This window comes from Zeus faber (assembly GCF_960531495.2).
Source record: "Zeus faber genome assembly, chromosome: 7".
Taxonomy (NCBI): domain Eukaryota; kingdom Metazoa; phylum Chordata; class Actinopteri; order Zeiformes; family Zeidae; genus Zeus; species Zeus faber.
In genome coordinates this window covers 16,092,329-16,110,581 of record NC_137203.1, presented here as the reverse complement: position 1 = coordinate 16,110,581, position 18,253 = coordinate 16,092,329, and the positions used below count along the sequence as shown (strand labels likewise).

General features: G+C 41.1%; 1 protein-coding gene across 2 annotated transcripts in view; it reads left to right on the top strand.

The window, feature by feature from the left end:
• Positions 1-18,253, top strand: part of pcsk5b (proprotein convertase subtilisin/kexin type 5b) — a 59,021-nt gene that overhangs the window by 1,954 nt on the left and 38,814 nt on the right. Inside the window, exons 2-5 of one of the 2 annotated variants that reach the window (XM_080004452.1) lie at positions 4,127-4,231; positions 11,597-11,749; positions 13,690-13,833; positions 17,056-17,132. In XM_080004452.1, the coding sequence (XP_079860578.1) occupies positions 4,127-4,231; positions 11,597-11,749; positions 13,690-13,833; positions 17,056-17,132 (479 nt within the window). The remainder of the gene's footprint in view (positions 1-4,126; positions 4,232-11,596; positions 11,750-13,689; positions 13,834-17,055; positions 17,133-18,253) is intronic. The other variant, XM_080004453.1, reaches the window with a different exon arrangement.

The following is an 18,253-nucleotide window of genomic DNA, read 5'->3' as shown; positions in this document are numbered from 1 at the left end:
GATCAGTATGTGTTTTTTCGTTAATCGGTCGGATTCAGGATGCCACCAAAAGTAAAGCTTCCAGAGTTATGGTCTACTTTAGATTTGACCCCAGGCCTGACACAAGCGTGGAACGGCGCGCATCCAAGACCCGTTCCGTTCTCTTGAGATTATTACACAATTGTATTCTGCAGGAGGCCCGTGCAAGTTGAGGAGGCTGACTTGACATGGTTCCTTAGCAAAATCTTTGAAACTGTTTTCAAAAGAGAGGTCACTTGTCCTTTGTGGAAAGAGAAATATGCCAAACAACCTCAGACCCCACACGTAGTAGAGTTGCTGGAATTGGGTTCGTAGTTCAAGCCTGCGCTTGCCAGTACTCAACATGAAGACAGGGCGGACTAGAGGGGCATTCTGACAGGTTGTTGTCGGGTAGCCTAGTGAACAGCTATTGAGGGTCCCTTTATCCAGCCCACCCTCCCACCCACTACACTCCCCAGAGAGTAGGCCCTAATGGCCTCGTTTATCCCCTCTTCTACAGGAACTAATGTGTAGTGAACCCTCCCCCCTTCCAAAAACACCAGCTCCCTTAGGAATTCACTTGAGTAGCACAGCGCTGCTTCCAACCCCCACCCAATTGCTCTCATTTCCATCTCAATATAGAGCGTTCATTAGACTTTGACACCTCATAGACAAGAGGTTCACTCCACTTCCTGGTTGCGAGGTCAGCTGGAAGACACTCCCACGGGGGGGACATGACTGTACAGGCAAGCTTCCTAATGTGAACTTTGACACCCTAAGCCCCCAACACCACTACTCCGCTTTTTTATAACAGTACCGGTGAGCTTTGTTCGTCAGCACAGAAAAGGAGCCTCGGACAGGACTGCACGCTAGCCTGGTAGCCTTTCTAGTACATGTGGTTTGTATCAACAGCCCGATGTCCTGCCAAAGTGTCTTTGAGCAAAACGCGGCTTCCCCTAGGTTCCATACGGTTCCTTGCTGTGAGGCGCTCTGTATGAATGTTGTTAAAATGGCTTCAATGCAGATGTAACTGTTCCCACACTGCAAATTAGGGTGCGCGCTTGGCCAGAGACCCTGCTTCGATGCTTGAGTGGCGGGTTAATACTGATATCAAGCACCGTCAAGGCAGAAGCGTTTCAGTGTAAGTTACTGATTCAGGATGTTTTGCAAAATCTTTGGGGAAAAGATGGTTCCTCTGTGAGAATAGTTGTCAAGAGGGAACGGAAGTAAAGTTGTGAAGGGGGGAGGGGGGGGGGGTTGCGTGACAGAGGGACAATATAGTCAAGTTGACAGGGCTGGAAAGGGAACAGACAATGATAACCACACACTGTGGAACTGAAGGTGAGGGAGGTGAGAAAGGGTAGACGGATGGATGGATGGATGGATGAAAAGAGTTGGCATGGAGTGAGAGAGCACCTCCATGAAGAATTCTGGGTAATCCTCTTAACCATGAAGCCCATTGCCCATACTAAGACACTTGCCTAAAGTGATTCTAAATCAGCTGATTTGGTCCAGACATGCATATTGGTCCGGACTGGTGTATTTCAAGCCATGGGAGAGAGTTTAAGCTGGTTGGGATGCCCTGATGCCATATCAGATGTTGCATCAGTATTGAAATGAAGATACAAGAAAATACAATTATAAGATGATATTGTTGATTTTATACAATACTGAATTTCAACAGCAAGCACCGTGCAGGCCTTTTTCATGAATAAGTCCTTAAAGTGCTGGCCAAAATATCATATTGTGATATTTTTCTCCTAGAAACAACTGTATATGATAGTGCTGCATGGATGACTATGGATGGAAAAAGGCAAAACGATTTAAAGAAGTCACGCAGATCAATGCCAGTAATTTTTTGAATTCTTTCCCAGCCCTTCATTTTGGCTAAGAATTTTTTCTTTTTATTTTCAAATGGTTTCTTTCTGTTATTGAATGCGTTCTTACATTTTAGATCTGTTAACTAAATGTTTGGCATATCTGGTGAAATTGAAGTGGCACCAAAAAGGTTACACATCAGCTCGCTCTATTAACGATCCTCATAACTTACACTGGAGTGTGAGCGGTTTCACTGCACAAATTGTTTACATCATCACCCGAAAGTAACCTTGTTGGGTGCCGAGTATGCTTTATTGTTGCACCAGAGAAAACATGTTGCTGATTGCAATTCCCATGCCTCCCTTTGACTGAGTATAGCTGTTACTATGGCAGAAGTGATCCAGGAGAGATGGGAATCAGCAGGGACTTCCTGATTAAATACAGTGCCTTTATGATTTGGTGCTGATATGATATCTAAGTCAAGAGATTCTGCTTTTGAACTGTTATACAGTGGAAACCTCTTATAGTGATCACATCTGTTCGGGTCAAATTGATCACTATAAACGGATGATTATTATAGCCAATTTTCTTTTTCCTTTTTCTTTATTTCTTATGGAGATTACCATTTTATTGTATTCATGGCTGTGCGGCGCCTGACACAGGACATACAGGGCTTTTTTTTTTGTTTCGTTCAATTTGGAAACAGGAAAATAGATACAATCTAAAATAAAAACACACTTGTTTTTATTATTATTATTATTATTATTATTATTTTTATTCATTCCCTCTCCACTATGCATTTATGCAACTGCTGCCTGTTTTACGAATTATCAGTCTTGCATACATTTTTGACTTCATGTATATGTCAGACACAACTTAAAGAAAGTGTTTAATGAAATTGTAAGGAAATCCCTGGGGAGGCGGGCGTGGACTGCTCTGCGGCAAAATCCTGATGGCGCTATAGCATCGGCAAGCCCCCAGCATAGCGCCGCCGCTGCAGACGGGTTACTGCGAGGCAAAGTATCATGGGAGTTAACAAAAAAAAAAAGTTGAAGTAGTTACCATTTTTCTTCCATATGTTGTCATGCATGAAAAGACCCCAAATGAACACTGTAAACTGACTACTTGATTACTTTAAGCAAATAATTTAAAAAGCATTTGTGTTGGAATGACTCTGTGCAAAGCTTTTTGATCCATTTAAGCAGTTGATCACTGTAACCGTGATCATTATAAGCGGTTTCCACTGTATATCTTAAACATCAGACTTTTCTGTTTTGTCTCTTTGGCTATTTGTATATATCTGACATTTAATTTTAATTGTAATTTTTTTTAATTGTATTTTATTTTATTCTCCTGTTTCTCGGACTGTTAAGCTTTTTATTTTTTAATGCTATGGTCTGTACTGGAGTGCACCAAAGCTCACAGAAGATTATTCCTTGTATATGCAAATGTCCTGGCGAAATAAAACCAATTCTGATTGTTTTATTCCAATTCACTGAGTTGTGTGAATTGCTATTAAGATCATTATCAATTTTTGGATGAAAATTATGAGATGAGAAGTATTAGAGCCCAGTTGGTTTATATTACCAGTCATTTTTTCCAATGCTACAGTTTGTCTGCATGGTGGATGATGGCTTTCGGGAAGAGCTTTTTGACTGGTTTGCCTTACAAATGAATAAATAAGTTGGGTACCGCATGTGTGTGATAAAGAGAGGCTGAAAGCTGATCTATCCAGGGCTGTGGTGGTGGAACTCAGCCATGGATCAGTGACATGCCATAAAACCCTTGGCAGCCATGACAGTTTGATCATCTGAGGGATTGTTTGGTCTTTATCAATTATTAAAACTAATCACCGTCCCAACAGCCTGCTAGCTGTCAGTCACCCTCTGCCTGCTTATCTTTTTTCCAGCTCCTCAAAGTCTGTCTTGTATTTCTATTTCAGATTTTCTTTTAGTCTCGCTGTCCTTGTGTCAGACTGTCATTGCCCTGTTTTATTATTTATCTACCTGTGCTCTTTCGTTGTTCAATTTTCAGTCTGCCTGTTTTTTTCTGCAATTGCCTGTCTGACAAAATGTCAGTCTCATACATACAGTTGATTTGTCCCTTTTTTATTTTGTGATTGTGTTGTATAGCCTTTACCACTTGATTTTTTTGTGATGGGCTTGAGTTAGGGTTTTTACGAAAGTAATTATACCATATTTCAATTAATTATCCTGTTCCTGTGTTCAGAGCACTGACAGTGGCAGGGATTCTTTGCAGCACTTAACTGCATGTGTGTGAAAGTTATTTGAATGTTCTGTATGTGTTGCAGATTGGGGACCTGACAGACCACTATCACTTCTTCCACAGCCGGACAATCAAGAGGTCCACTCTGTCCAGCCGTGGTCTCCATAGTTTCATCTCCATGGAACCAAAGGTAAGCCCTAGACAACGGCACGCTTCTTAAATTCAGATTATTATTTTTTTCCACCCAAAATGGGTCACAGCAGGCTGATGACGTAATGTCAGCCTATGCAACCATGACTAATTTTGGGGTCCATGGCAAGACTTGTTGCAAGGTCAGGAACGCTTCCGAAGCTCTTCTCTGGAAGAAAATGTCCCTTGAGCATAATAATCATATCTAAAGTTTTTTTTAACATTTCATTTGTCTTTGTCAGTATCTTATTTATTGATGATTGGCATATGATGGAGTTGGATAGTATATGTTCCTGTAAAGATTGTCTGTTCTGTTTGAAGAGTTGTCCTTTAGCTTTTGCTTAGAGGACATCATTTGGGAAAGAACCACTTTTAAGGTTATTGGCAATAATTGGGAGCTTTTTTGACAGCATATATTACTATTGGAAAATCCAGGTTGGTTAAAAAGACTTTATTTATTTATTTTTTATTTTTTTGGCTTGTTCACAAGTAAACCTGTTTTCTGGTCCAAATGTGGCCCTCCAGCTCACCACACCAGGTCTTCAAATCTCGCCTGCATTATTGATGGAGCCAGAACTTCACACCACGCCACCTGGTGACCCAGATTGTTTTGATGTTTCCTACGGAGAGTCATGCCACCCATTTGAAATGCTTGTGAAATAACAGAGATACCGTAACTGAGTTATATAACACAGTCACATGCATGAGAGATTGACAGAATGACTTACATTATTTCTGGACTCTTGTTGGCGCAAATGAAAGGGCTTCATTGTCATGTTAATACCCAAAGATCAACACCGACTTCCAACACAGTTTTCCTGAGATTTATTTCATCATTTCGATGTGTCATCAAGCTGGAGAGATTGCCAAATCAAAGTGCGGGTTATCTCCCATTGTGGCTCGTGGTGTTGACAGCTTGACAAGCTCTGACTGGCTAATGGCTTGTTTAGTTTTGACTGTGTGCCTGACTGAGAAGTGCGCTCAAGTGGATGGGTTCATAGGGTCCTTACTAAATAAATAACTTGAGGAATGTGTCATTGAAACCTCATAACCTGTCTACCTTTTTTTACACGCTGGAAATTCAAAGTTTGCATGACATTCATTTGAGTTTTGATTCAGCTTTTTAAACTAGTAGAAACCCCAACATTTCTATCATTGCGAAATATAAGTCTCTTTCAGCTTATTGACTACAGAGAAAGGATGGAGGCAAAAATGGATGGGACAGATTAAACGGTTGTCGTTCTCTGTCTGTGGCTTTCACAGACTCTTCGTTTTGTTGCCTTCAACCTTCTACACTGCCTCATGGTGTTTTCTGTCCACCTGCAGTTGGGGTTGGAGGGCAAACCTTAATTTATTTAGCTATAATCGGTGCCAGCACAGGTCACTTGGCCAACCTGCGGTTTGGTCGGTTTACCGGTTGTCTCAAGATTTCCACAACTGCAATGCGCATGTGCTGCCACAGGGTGGTCAAAGGATAACTACAAATTAAGTGGTTACTGGTGTAATGATATGAATAACGGTACTAGTTTGTGGTCTTCTTTTACTTATTTTATTTAAAAAAAATATTTTTTTTTTTTAGTTTAAGGTCAGCACACATCAGCAGACAATGCCAAATAGATATGTTATCTGTGACATATTGTGGCTATATTGCCAAGGCCTACCTGATGTCTGTTCCTTTTGTCACAATGGTCTCCCTCACTTTAAATCTGGCTCCTAATCTGCTCCCACAGTTGCTTTGTCTTTAATTTATGTTGCTTACCCTTTTTTTTTGTTTTGTTTTCTCTGTGCGCCCCCCACCCTCCAGGTCTGAAAGTGTACTCTGGTGGAGGTAGGTCTGTGATGCCAGCTGGCGGCAATACTGACGTTTTAGGAGACTAGCAAGGGGAGGGGATGTTGGAGGAGAATTTGAAGATGGAGGGGGGGGAGGGGGCATAGGAAATGTTACGACATGATTTTTGGAGGAGAGCAAGGCGTGAAGGGGTGCTGGGATTAGAGACCACAACGAAAAAGAAATGACGTAGAGGAAAAAAAAAAAGACGGGCGTCTAGTAAAGGGGGGGCAACGCTTTCTGTGTTTTACCCTCCAAACCCGTATCCCATATGCGTCTTTACTCCCTGTAGGTTTGGAATCAGGAGGATGGCTAGTTGTATAACGGCAGAGTCTCCGATTCAGCTAATCATGTTTTGCAATGGGATTATAGAATAATGACAGCCGTGCGTGTTTGTTTGTGAGTGAGTCATATGGGTGTAGCATGCCATTGGAAGGCGCACCCTGCCATCCACAGTAGTCATAGGCACGCATGTTGCCATGGTGATGCGGCACAGCACTGATTACCAGTTTATGGCACTTGGCCTATTGGCGTGTCCTCTGCAACCCCTGGATCAAAGATCACTCATTCCTTGAGTCTGGTGCCGTCAATGACCTGTATGTGGTAATCGTCCTCGAGGCCGCATGTAACCACATCTTTCTTATTACTTTCTTAAAGATACATGTACTTTTACTTTATACTCCTCACTTTTTGAATACTTGTATATATTTGCATTGTTAATATGTATCAGTTTACGTCACAGTCTACTGAGGAACAGCAGACTGTGCAGTTTTTTTGAGAGGATCATTTCTACTTTAGTAACTTGGAAGATTCAACTCCATTTTGTGCAGCGTTCCGAACCACAAATATGAAGAAGCAGCTCGAGTTCTGAAAGTAAACTTGGAAAAATCAAATTAAGTTGTCATTCAATATCTTGTTTCATGAGATTAGCAGTTTTGTGTTATCAGTTGTGACAGATTAACGGAAAAGATTATGACATGGTCCCGCAAGCCATGTCAACGTCTACCAATAACCCTTCAGGATTCATCGCTAGACATCGGTATGGTTGATACACTTGTGCTATTTTTAATCCTGAAGTAAACTATCGTTCTTTGGCTTCATTTAGGCAATTAAAACAATCATAAAATAAAGGAGCTTTTTTGGGATTACCTATCCTATCACAGATCAATCATTATTGACTCAGAAAAGAGCCGACCAAAGAGACACAGAAAGTTCAGAATTTACCAGGTTGTGTTTGCGAGGCCGTTTTGGGCTCCATGGTTATTCACATATGAACAGGTATCAGGGGACCGGGCCCCAGACAGATAGCCTGGACGTCCGCTTGACACTTTGATTAGCAGTTAAACCTGTTAATCAAACACTAACCTCCTGGTGTGAGTGAGGTAACACAGACACACACTCACACGCACAGTAAGCATCAAACTGTCTGTGCGGTGCTGTCAAGTGGCTCAATCTGTGAAGCTAGTGTGTTAAAGTGTGTCACCCCGAAGGTTGTTATAGCTGTTCTTCTACACCATCCTTTGACCTTTTTGAAAAACTGCCAGATTTCAGTTCAAACATGGTCACATACACAGCAGTGAAAGTGGATCAATTTGTTCTCTTGACGTGAACTCTTCCCCAGTTTTGTCTGGTTACTGACCTATCCAGTAAGCGCCACCTGCAAACTGTAGTTCGTCTCTTAGACTCTCCCCCTTGGTGTGTGTGTGTGTGTGTGTGTGTGTGTGTGTGTGTGTGTGTGTGTGTGTGTGTGTGTGTGTGTGTGTGTGTGTGTGTGTGTGTGTGTGTGTGTGTGTGTGTGTGTGTGTGTGTGTGATATCACTGTTTCTTGCCCATCTGGAAAGAACAGGGGAGATCTATTGATTGTGTCTAAAGGTTTGCCGGTGAAGTGGCAGTGAATCAAATGCAATGATCCTTTAGGCCGGGCTTTGAGTCACTAGGAAAGAGTAATGTTCTCATGTTTGCGTAGGGATTGGCAAACAGGACAAAATCAATGTGGATAACGGCGTGGGCTGTAATCAGTGATTTCTAGCGAGGAAGAGAGGGAATGGCTTCGCCTTGTTTTGGAAATCGGTGTTGACAGATCTTAGATAGAATGTGAAATAACTAACGTTTACTGGCCGCAGGAATACCAATCAATGGAATCGTCCGTTTTAAGTGAAAATAGGAGAGTTGTGGAGAACTTTGCAGGGAGGAACAATGCAACGCATGTTAAGTCAAATACTTTACATGTGAGAGGGAACTATCCTCGAGTCACTGATATAAAATGACATAAAACCAGAAAGGTTATAGTGCAAATCATTCTGTGTGATAAATCAGTGAAGTTAATCACGTGATTATGTCATAACCACCCTTCCCTGAGCCAGACAGTTGGTATTTAGGAGAAAAAGGTGCTTGTTGATGGAGGCCCTTGAAGAGACGTCCTCGAGTTGAAAAGGACGCCCTGCCGCTCACTCAAAACGTCAGTAAGCTGTGCAGGATCTAGTGCTGCGGGAGAAAACCTGTCTAATTGGTACTAAATTTTGACAAGACCATTTAGTATTTTGCCAGCCGTAAAAGCTTGTGGTCTGTTTGGAGATCGCTAATGGATCTTCAGAGGATGGCGAATGCCACGACCATGAACGGCAAACGATGGGCAGTGACGTGTTCATTGCCTGGCGTCATGCATAATTGTGGGCAAATTGCGCAACCGATCAAAGACCTTTTGTGACGCTATGCTAATGAATGTAAATTGTTGTGATACACTCGTGAATTTGCACGGACACGAACACAGATCCTCATGACGCCGTTGTTTTGAAGCAAATGGTGTGTGGAAACAGTTGCTTTGAAGCTAATGGTAATGACTGAACTTGTAGTGAAATGAGCTGCAACCTCAGCAGACGCTTAAGCATCAGGCGAGTGACAGCTCCAGTCTGTTCTTTTTTTTTTTTTTTTTTTTTTTTCTCTCTTCCTCGGTCGCTCTCTACTTTTTTGGCATTTCTTTTTTCCTATCTTGTCTGCCTTTCTCTTTATCTCTCTGTGAAAAGACAAGTGTCCACTCTTGAGTAAAGCCAGATGCTTTCTCTATTAAATCCTTTTTTCTCTTGAAGGACAACGCACTTCAGTTCCTCAATGTCATTAATATGAAGAAACCTTGACACTTTGTCTTCCGCACTTTTCTGCTTTTCCCCTTCTTTCCCTCACTTCCTTACTTTCTCCAGCTCCCTGGGGACTTCTTTGAAGCACATTATCGGCCCTGCTTCTCTTGTCTTATCCCGTCTCATCTCGTTCTCTTCTTCTCTGGGGAGCCCGACACTCTGTTTTAGTAAAAGAGTTCGGATAATCACTCTGCAGTCACTGTGTCAGCTCCGTTCTCCTCAACCTCATCTTGCGATCAAGCGGTGTTGACGTGGAGTAACTCCCCTTTGGAGTCAGACACGACTGTATTAGGAGACCTTGAAATTGGCATTGTAAAAGAGGAGGGAAAAAAAAAAAATTGTCTGCGAATTATTATTCTGGTCTTTTGGTTTGATTTCATATGTCTTGCACTATGTGAAAGGGTTCACATGATAGCAGAGCATTGGATACTTGACACATTTCCAGTCATCAATAAACTAAAGAGTCACTACAGCGTCATCAAAATACAAACCTCCAAACTGTGAATCTCAATCTCTTTGATTTCAGAACTGCGGATATTAATGGACAGGCTCCAAGATTCTGGTCCAACATGGGCAATTTTCAAATCTTTCAAATTTTGGCACAGAATTAATTGGCTCCTCTCAGAAAGGAGTCTGCCAACTAAATTTTGTTCTTTGAAGCCAGCCAAAATTTGAGAGAGTTGTACTACCTGAGAGTGATGTGTTTTTTTTTGTTTTGTTTTGTTTTTGTTTCAATTTCCACCCTGGAAGTGATTATAAAATTACATACGTGGAGTGATATACAGCATCTGATCTAAACCCCCAAAAACCCACTAGAATATTAACTTACATATGCTACACATTATTATTATTATTATTTTTTTTTTGTCTGTGTTTTTACTATATATTCTTTTCAGTGCGTACTTTTTCCTCCTTTGGCCTCCTCACAATCAGTTTTGCGTGGGCATATCATGAGGTTCCACTACGTTAATTATGCACAGCCCCTAATGGCTACTCTGCTGGGAATTGTGACAGGTCATCGCCCCATGCAAAAGTAGCTGTAAACAAATTGGAATACGTAATATTTAATATTGTATGGAGGACTGTTTGTAGAAGCAATAGTCAGCAACGCTCTTAAAGCGCACGCGTGTGTGCGTGCGTGCGTGCGTGCGTGTGTGTGTGTTCCATCGGGGAAAATCCCGGGAATTGTTGCCGTTTATGCTCACACACAGAATGAATACCAGCATCGAGAGTGGGGGGGGGCATCAAACTGTGAAACAATGCATGCAATTCACTGGGGGGATGAGTGAATGCAAACGGCGATTGCATTTTTTTAATATGTCATTGAGGTGCTATATGTTTTATTAAATTCTGAGAAGATGTAAATGCAGACAAAACACATTCTGTTGGGAAGACAAAGTTCAAAACCAGACACGATTGTAATGACTATGGGTTGTCTTCATTGCATGCAAAATCTGTACTCGATGCTTCTACTGTGGGCATTTGGCTTAAAGACTTGTTGGTGCCGCATACGCCTGGGTGGCATTTATGAGAATCTTTCCTGACATGTGAAATTGCAAGATTTTGCAATAGCTTATTCAAGATCAACTCAAGGTACAGACTTATATAGTCTTATATTTTTTTTTCAAAGCAAAACTTATATAGTGTGCTTACTCCAATGCACTTGCTTTGAAAATGATGTGTAGTTTTTAACCAGTGTAGTGTAAAACTGTCTTTGGCGTAATTCTGGTAAACATTACTGAGTTTTCTACCACATGCATAGCAGATGTAATCTTTTGGGTTCGGGGGCAGGATTAAAAAAAAAATGTAAATAAAACATTTTGGATGGATGGAATTTGATATAACATATAATATGCATGTAATTTAATGCATAGAAATGTGATAAAACAATTCACACTTGTATGCACTATATGGTTATTTTTTGCCTTGCCATTACTCAATTTCATTCCTAAATGACCAGTGCACTAAAGAGACTGTAAAAACCAGACTTTCCTCTCCTGGGACTTTTTTCAGTTTACAAATCTATTTTCATGTGCAAGAAGTATTTGGTAGCACTGTTGTATCACTTTACTAAATCATGTTTTTATTCATTTAGTTATTTGTTTTTTGACCCGCCCATGACTACTGCCTCCTGTGTGTAGAAGCTTTTCTTACCATATCTGGCCTTTCAGGGACATTTCTTTTGAGAAGTGTTGTGAGTATAGTGATCTAGAACACTCAGGATCATAGGAAAACGGATTTACCAGTGAGAGTATGAATTTTTGCTGTATTCCTGTTTTGTAACTCAGGCCCCACTGTTATTTCATGAGAATTGACTTAACATTGACTACACATGAGTAGGGGGTCGTGAACAAGTAAATGAGTTAGTCAGTTTCCACCATGTCGTCCTGCCTCTCTGTTTTAGGTGGAGTGGATACAGCAGCAGGTGGTGAAGAGGAGGATCAAGAGGGATTACAAGCCGGCTCCGCCCCTCTCCTTGTCAAGCCCGGCCCAGAGCAGCCCGGCCCAAAACAACATCTTCTATAATGATGCCAAGTGGAGCAGTATGTGGTACATTGTGAGTATGCTCTCTGCTTCTTTCCAGCTGGTCTTGATTGTAGGACTGTCGATAATCCATCATTCATATGTTTACATTCACAAATGAGGCAACGCCAAACCCTATCAATTTGGGGTCTGATGACCCCCGGGGATCCTTCAAGTGGTTCCAGGGGATCCTCAGCAAAGTTATTAATAACTAAACTTCACTGTTATTTTATTTACAATAAATTAGCACTATCAGAGAATGGACAATGATGGCTGTTTTTAGCATAGTTCCACTGTTATCTCCCTAACTATAGTATAGACAGGTATTAAGGTTTGTGCAAAATCACATCTAACAATAAAAGCTTTCTCATATTGGGGTCCCAGAGACAAAGTCTTAGGGTTCTTGATCTGAAAAAGGCTGAGAATCATGACTGTAGATTACTTTCAGGGAAGCCAATTTCTTAGCATCAGATGGCTGCATTCCCCGCAGCCAGGTACACGCTCTGACAGTGTTTGTTTATCAATTGTCACATTTTATCATTTCATAAAGAAATTAATTCATTTTTCATTTTTTTTCTTTTTGCATTAATGATGATTACTGGAATAGCAAAATAACAGATTAGCATAATCAATCGCATTTGTATTCTGTACTATCCCATCGAATTTGCATTAATTGCTATCTATAATACAGTATTACAATGAAATTGCGGTTGGTCATGACCTTGAGCGAATTACTGTGGGCACTGTCAAATCTAGAGGTTCCAGAGGGATTGAAAGATGAGGACAAAGTTGTAAAGATTACAATTATAACATTATTTTTATATGAACAAGATTTTGTCTTTGCTCTCTGTTAGAAAGCACAGTGAGGGGACTGAGCTCTCAGTACTCATGTGTTTTAAACTACTGACATAAAAGTAGTGTCTCTTTGAACCTATTCTGTCTTTTCCACTTAACTGAAAAGAGAAACATGCCAGCCATGCTCAGATTCACTTCAGTCTGAATAAATTGTCTTGTGCACTGTACACTTTGGAATCATAACGCGTGCGTGCGTGCGTGCGTGCATGTGTGTGTGTGTGTGTGTCTTTAGTTCTGTCAATGGTTAATTTAGTATAGATAACTCATGATACATTGACCTGAGCTTGAAATGTATTTTTCTAGCTTTTGTATATAGTGTTCTTTTTGTCCAGGCATGTATATAGTCGTTGCTTACATTAATATTGTTGTCTTTTTATTTGTTCTGTTTAGACAGTCAGCAATAACTAATAATTTGGTAAATGTCTCCACATGCCCCACATGGATTTAGCTGCTCAGGGAGAGACATCCTATCATAATACACAACTGTGCCTTGTAACCGTCATTAATTAAATTAGTCAGTTAACAGCTTGCCAATTGAGACACTGAACATCTATATCCAATACATAAATTATTTGAAGTATAATTTAAAAAGATTTGTCTTCCAGTTGAATTTTCCTGTTTGGGAATGGGGGAAGCATATTTTATCTTCTTTTTCCCGCACTGCCATCCTACATTGCACAATACTGTAAAAGCTCTCTTTCCAGTGTAATTGACCTAACCATTCATTTTCTATTCACAACAATGTTCTATGATGGAAGAAAAGCTGTAGCTGTGCTCCTATCTCTTTGACATGTATAACATAAAGTGCCTCACTCTCAACGCATACCTGGAAATGGAGGATCACTCCTGCTCTGTATGGGATGTACCCTATTTATAGGCATCGCTCTAATGGATTCTCTCTCTTCCTGTCTGCCCCCTTTTGTCCTCTCTCCATCTTCCTCTGCTCTGTTTTCTACTCCTCTTCCCCTCACCTCTCTCACCTGGCTTCTATCCTGTTGCCTTAATGGGTGCTCTTTGACTGTCTCTGTCTCCATGTGTCCTTCTCTCCAACTCCCTTGCATCCTTTTTCTCCCATTTTTTTCTTCCTTCCCTCTCTCCACTCCTCTCCTTGGTCCCCAGCACTGTAATGATGACGTGAACAACTGCCAGTCGGACATGAACATCATGGGGGCTTGGAAGAGGGGCTACACAGGCAAGGATGTGGTGGTGACCATCCTGGACGACGGCATCGAGAGGAACCACCCCGACCTCATTCAGAACTATGTGAGTGTGTTTGTATGTGTGTGGGAGTCGGTGGCAGGGGAGCTGTGTGTTGGTGTAGTGATTTGTCAGTGTTTAAGTGTAGGGAGGGTGCGCATGAGTGAGGTGGTGCCTGAGTGGTGGTTTGTGAAGGTGGGTCTTGTGGCCCAGGTGAGCGTCTTCATTTTGGGATTGCTGAGGGCACACACACACACACACACCTTAGTTAATTTTATTACGGGTCCAGCCCTATATGTCATATTGAATTGTATAATTTGGTTATATGTCATCTTGAATTGTAGTTAGTTATAACATTAATCTAAATATATTCTAGTCAAAGTTTTCACATCAGTCTATATTTCGAGCAGGAGTTAAACGCTTTTCTCGAGGACGCGGAGATAACGTACTGGAAGTAGCCGACCGTGGAAAACGCTGATGCTAATGCTGAGTTCCATGGGAACTTGGAAATTTGTAATTGGTGTCGGTAGGAAGTGATCCTGAGTTTCACGGGAACTCGGGGAGCTGTAATTCGTAATTAACACGACTAACCTGGCTGCCTGCGGCTATATTTAACTGACTATATGTATCATGATATTAGTATATATTGGTATAGGTTATGGAAAAGAACAACTGTGCCCCTGAGCCAATCTTTAAATCGATCTTTCACATCTGAAAGATATTTATTAGAATTAATTAAAGGGTCAATAGACAAACTTTCAACTTACCCCCCTAGCGTTTCGAAGTGGTATTATTGTTTGCGCCGCTGTCCCAAAGACCACCAGATCGCTTTACGTTTTCCTCAGAGCGTCGTGGAAATGATCAACACTACTTTGGAAATAAGAGAAGAAAGAAGATTGTTCACTGAAGAGGTAAATTGAAATACATCAATGTCGCTGCCATATTGGAAACAGGCAAGACCGGCCTGTAAACAAATACAAGTAAACGGAGGAGCTGCGGTTTTTCTGGATAAAAATAACTTATAACATTAACATTTCTCAACCAAATTCAATGAGTCGTTTAATATATTCAAGGGTTTATGATCTATGTGGAGTAGATTGCTCCACCGTCCGCCATTTCTACTAATGGTTGCGCATTGGTTGTCCACACTTCCTGTGACGCACTGCCGTAGATCATTTTCTCAGGGATTCGTACCCGGTGGCGGTTCGAATTGCATATGGAGGCTTTTTCATTTATTTCACAGATCAAGTGATCGCATTATGTAGTCGATTCAAAATCGATGATTCACATGAGGAAGAATTAATTTTTTGGAATGCATCTTGGCTGAGCGTCACCATTGGTTAAATGTAATTTTCCGCGTGCGGCAACGGACAGCCAATCAGTTTGGACAATCTAAAGCGGACCTCTGCCAATCACGTTTGTCGATATAGAAATAAGCCCCGCCCCCTCCCTTGTGGACAGGTTGCGCTTGTAAACACAGTAACACACGGAGCGGAGACAGAACACCGTGGCGTTTTTTTCCTCACAAACTCTGGCGCACGCACATCAAAGCCAATGATGTGTAGGCTATATAAATAGATTTATTTATTTAGCTTTTTTTTTAATTTTTTTACATATGTTTATTCAATGGATTCAACACGTTGTGACATGCATAGCCTTTGTGAGTGGGGGGGGACTCGAGGAGGAACGTCACGGCCCATAATAAGTAAAACAAAAAAAAGTTGTCCATTTCCCCTTTAAACACACATTAGTCAATCCAAGCAAAAAGTAAACAAAGAAATTTCACAGATTTTCAGAGCGGGGAATGATTTTGTTCCCTGACTCACTTTTAAAATACTAAAATACATTCAAGGTACATGAAGTAAACCGAAGAGCAGGTTTCAGGGGAAAATGGATCCATTTGAATCTCATTTACTTACGCGTGGCAATTTTATCATGACACCCCTCGTATAGTAGTGGAGCCTTTTTCGGAATGATACCTTGCAACTGGGAATCGTTTAAATAGTGTCAACAACTTTTAAGTATCCCTAGACGCTCTCGTTTCTAACCGTTTCTACTGGGAACAAAGCCCCAGCAGGTGAGGTCAAACAGGATGTGTGCTCATGCTAGAGTTGACTTTTCTGACCGTAAGGCGTGCGTGCATCTCTCAAATGACTGGGCTGAGAGTGCTTTTGTTTTTTGTTTTTTGTTAATACAAAACAATTCCATACTTTAGAGGTAGCAACTTTTTGGCCTGTTTTCTCTGCCACCCGTAATGCTTAAGTGGCATACACACAAATGTCCCGCCCATTGAGCCTACAAATTATTTTTTTCAACGTCAAACTCATGTTGATTCACTGGACACGGCATAATTGTTTAAATTGTCAAAGTGGTCAGTATGAATAGCACTCTATCAAAGTTATAAATAATAATTATGTTATCAAGATGTTATTTTGAATCGCAATCTTGTGATCCTCCTGTCAAAAAATAAATACGGTTCTCACTTGCAGTTTCTTTCAGGAAACTATACTATCTAGTTCACCATAAAATGTTGTTTTTACTTAGTTTAGTAGCTCAAAATATATTAAAAGCAAAAAAGATTGTGAAACTGTAAACTCCATAGTGCACATCTTGAGGCAATAATGTGATGGTGATGTTAATAACATTACAGAATGAAGGCAAAGAATCATTTCCTCATTTAATTTAATGGTGTTTACGGTTCAGGGACAAAATCATCCGAAAGTACATGAAAGAAATAAATGAATGTAACCTGTTTTTAGAATGCATTCATACGTCGACATTTTAATCGAATAATTGCTAAGTTCTGTATAACTTGCATGTACATGTGCACTGGCACATATATGTCTGTTTTAATAAACGCTCACACCGAGGTATGGGTTTATTAGAAGAATCCCAAATAGCTGGAGTGTTTTCTAAGCCTGGGGCCGCAGGTAAGTCGATTTGATAGTCCCACCATTGCTGCCATTAGCTACTTTAACTGCCTGGATTTGTTTATGCCCAGGGTGCTCAGTCCTGCAGATTGGGTTAGTACAGATTGCATTCAATTTACTAATCTCTTGTGTTGTCAATAGGGAAAGGTTGATTGGGTTAGAGACGACACTTTTGTACGAGTGCGACTTTTTCCATCTAACGACCTTGGTTAATTCAGAGTTTGTTTTGGAAGCAAGCGCTCATGCTATTTCTTTGACGTGTCGTCGTCATCGTCGCATTGCGTGTGAGACCAATCAATCCAGTGCAATTTTCATTTTGACCGTGTCTCCTCTCCCTCTTCTTCTTGTGTCCCCGTAGGACCCTCAGGCCAGCTTCGACGTGAACGGTAACGACATGGACCCCATGCCTCGCTATGACGCAAGTAACGAAAACAAGTAAGACAACCAGCCGTCTAACCTTGTATTGGAATGAGCGCTCACATAGGCACAAGTAATGTGACACTTCTAAGACACTGACCTTAATACGTCAGTAAAGTTACGGTAGAGATTACAAGTATCAAAAACCTCTCGGAGATTCACTGCAAAGTCTTTGAAGGCTAAGTAGTTTATCTCTTGAACGTCAGCATTGTACAGCTGGAGTAAATGTCTATGAATGTGTACATTTATTTTTCATTTTGAAAGAGATTTTTCTATGTAAAGCTCCAGGATAAGAGATTAAACACATTGTTTTTTTTATTTGAATGCAGTATATGACCTTTAACTTCTCTATATTTCCAGTATAAACAAATGAAATTGATGAGATAAACGCATGGCTCAGGATCTATTATCAAAGTAAAATTACTGGTATCTGCACTGGTATTGAACATTTTCAAATTATAACCACTCATTTGTGCGCTTGTTTTGTGCACGTGTATGTGCGTTCTTGTGTGTTATTGCAGTATGTTGATACTTTCTCTGTGAGATTTGGTCGGAGTGTTTGGGGTAATCTTGAGGCTAGGGGTTTACGGGGCAAGTTCATGAAATGCGTCCAGACGGTCTATTAATAGAAACCTCTTTGCCCGCGATTGCCACCTTCTCTTGATTTATATTGACCAGAAGATGTGGGTCTGACTATGTTTGCCTGCCCCTGGTTTTGTTGTGGGCGTAATGAATTACATTTGTGTGTGTGTGTGTGTGTGTGTGTGTGTGTGTGTGTGTGTGTGTGTGTGTGTGTGTGTGTGTGTGTGTGTGTGTGTGTGTGTGTGTGTGTGTGTGTGTGTGTGTGTGTGTGTGTGTGTGTGTGTGACTAAGAGAGAGAGACAGAACCTCTCCCCACGTCCAGGGACTTGGAGTCTTGTGCCAGTTTGGCCTAGTGAGTGATTTTTTGGTGTGTGTTTGGCTGCTGCTGTCCAAATACCTTGGCAGCAGCCGAGTCCTTGCTGGTTGTGTGTTGTCTTAAAGAGACACGAGGCCCACAGCGGAACGACCCGCTCTGCTCGAGCTAAATTCATACCCGATGTCTTTTTTCTTTGACAAAAATAGAACATCACTTTCTCTCTTTGTCCTTATATGCATTT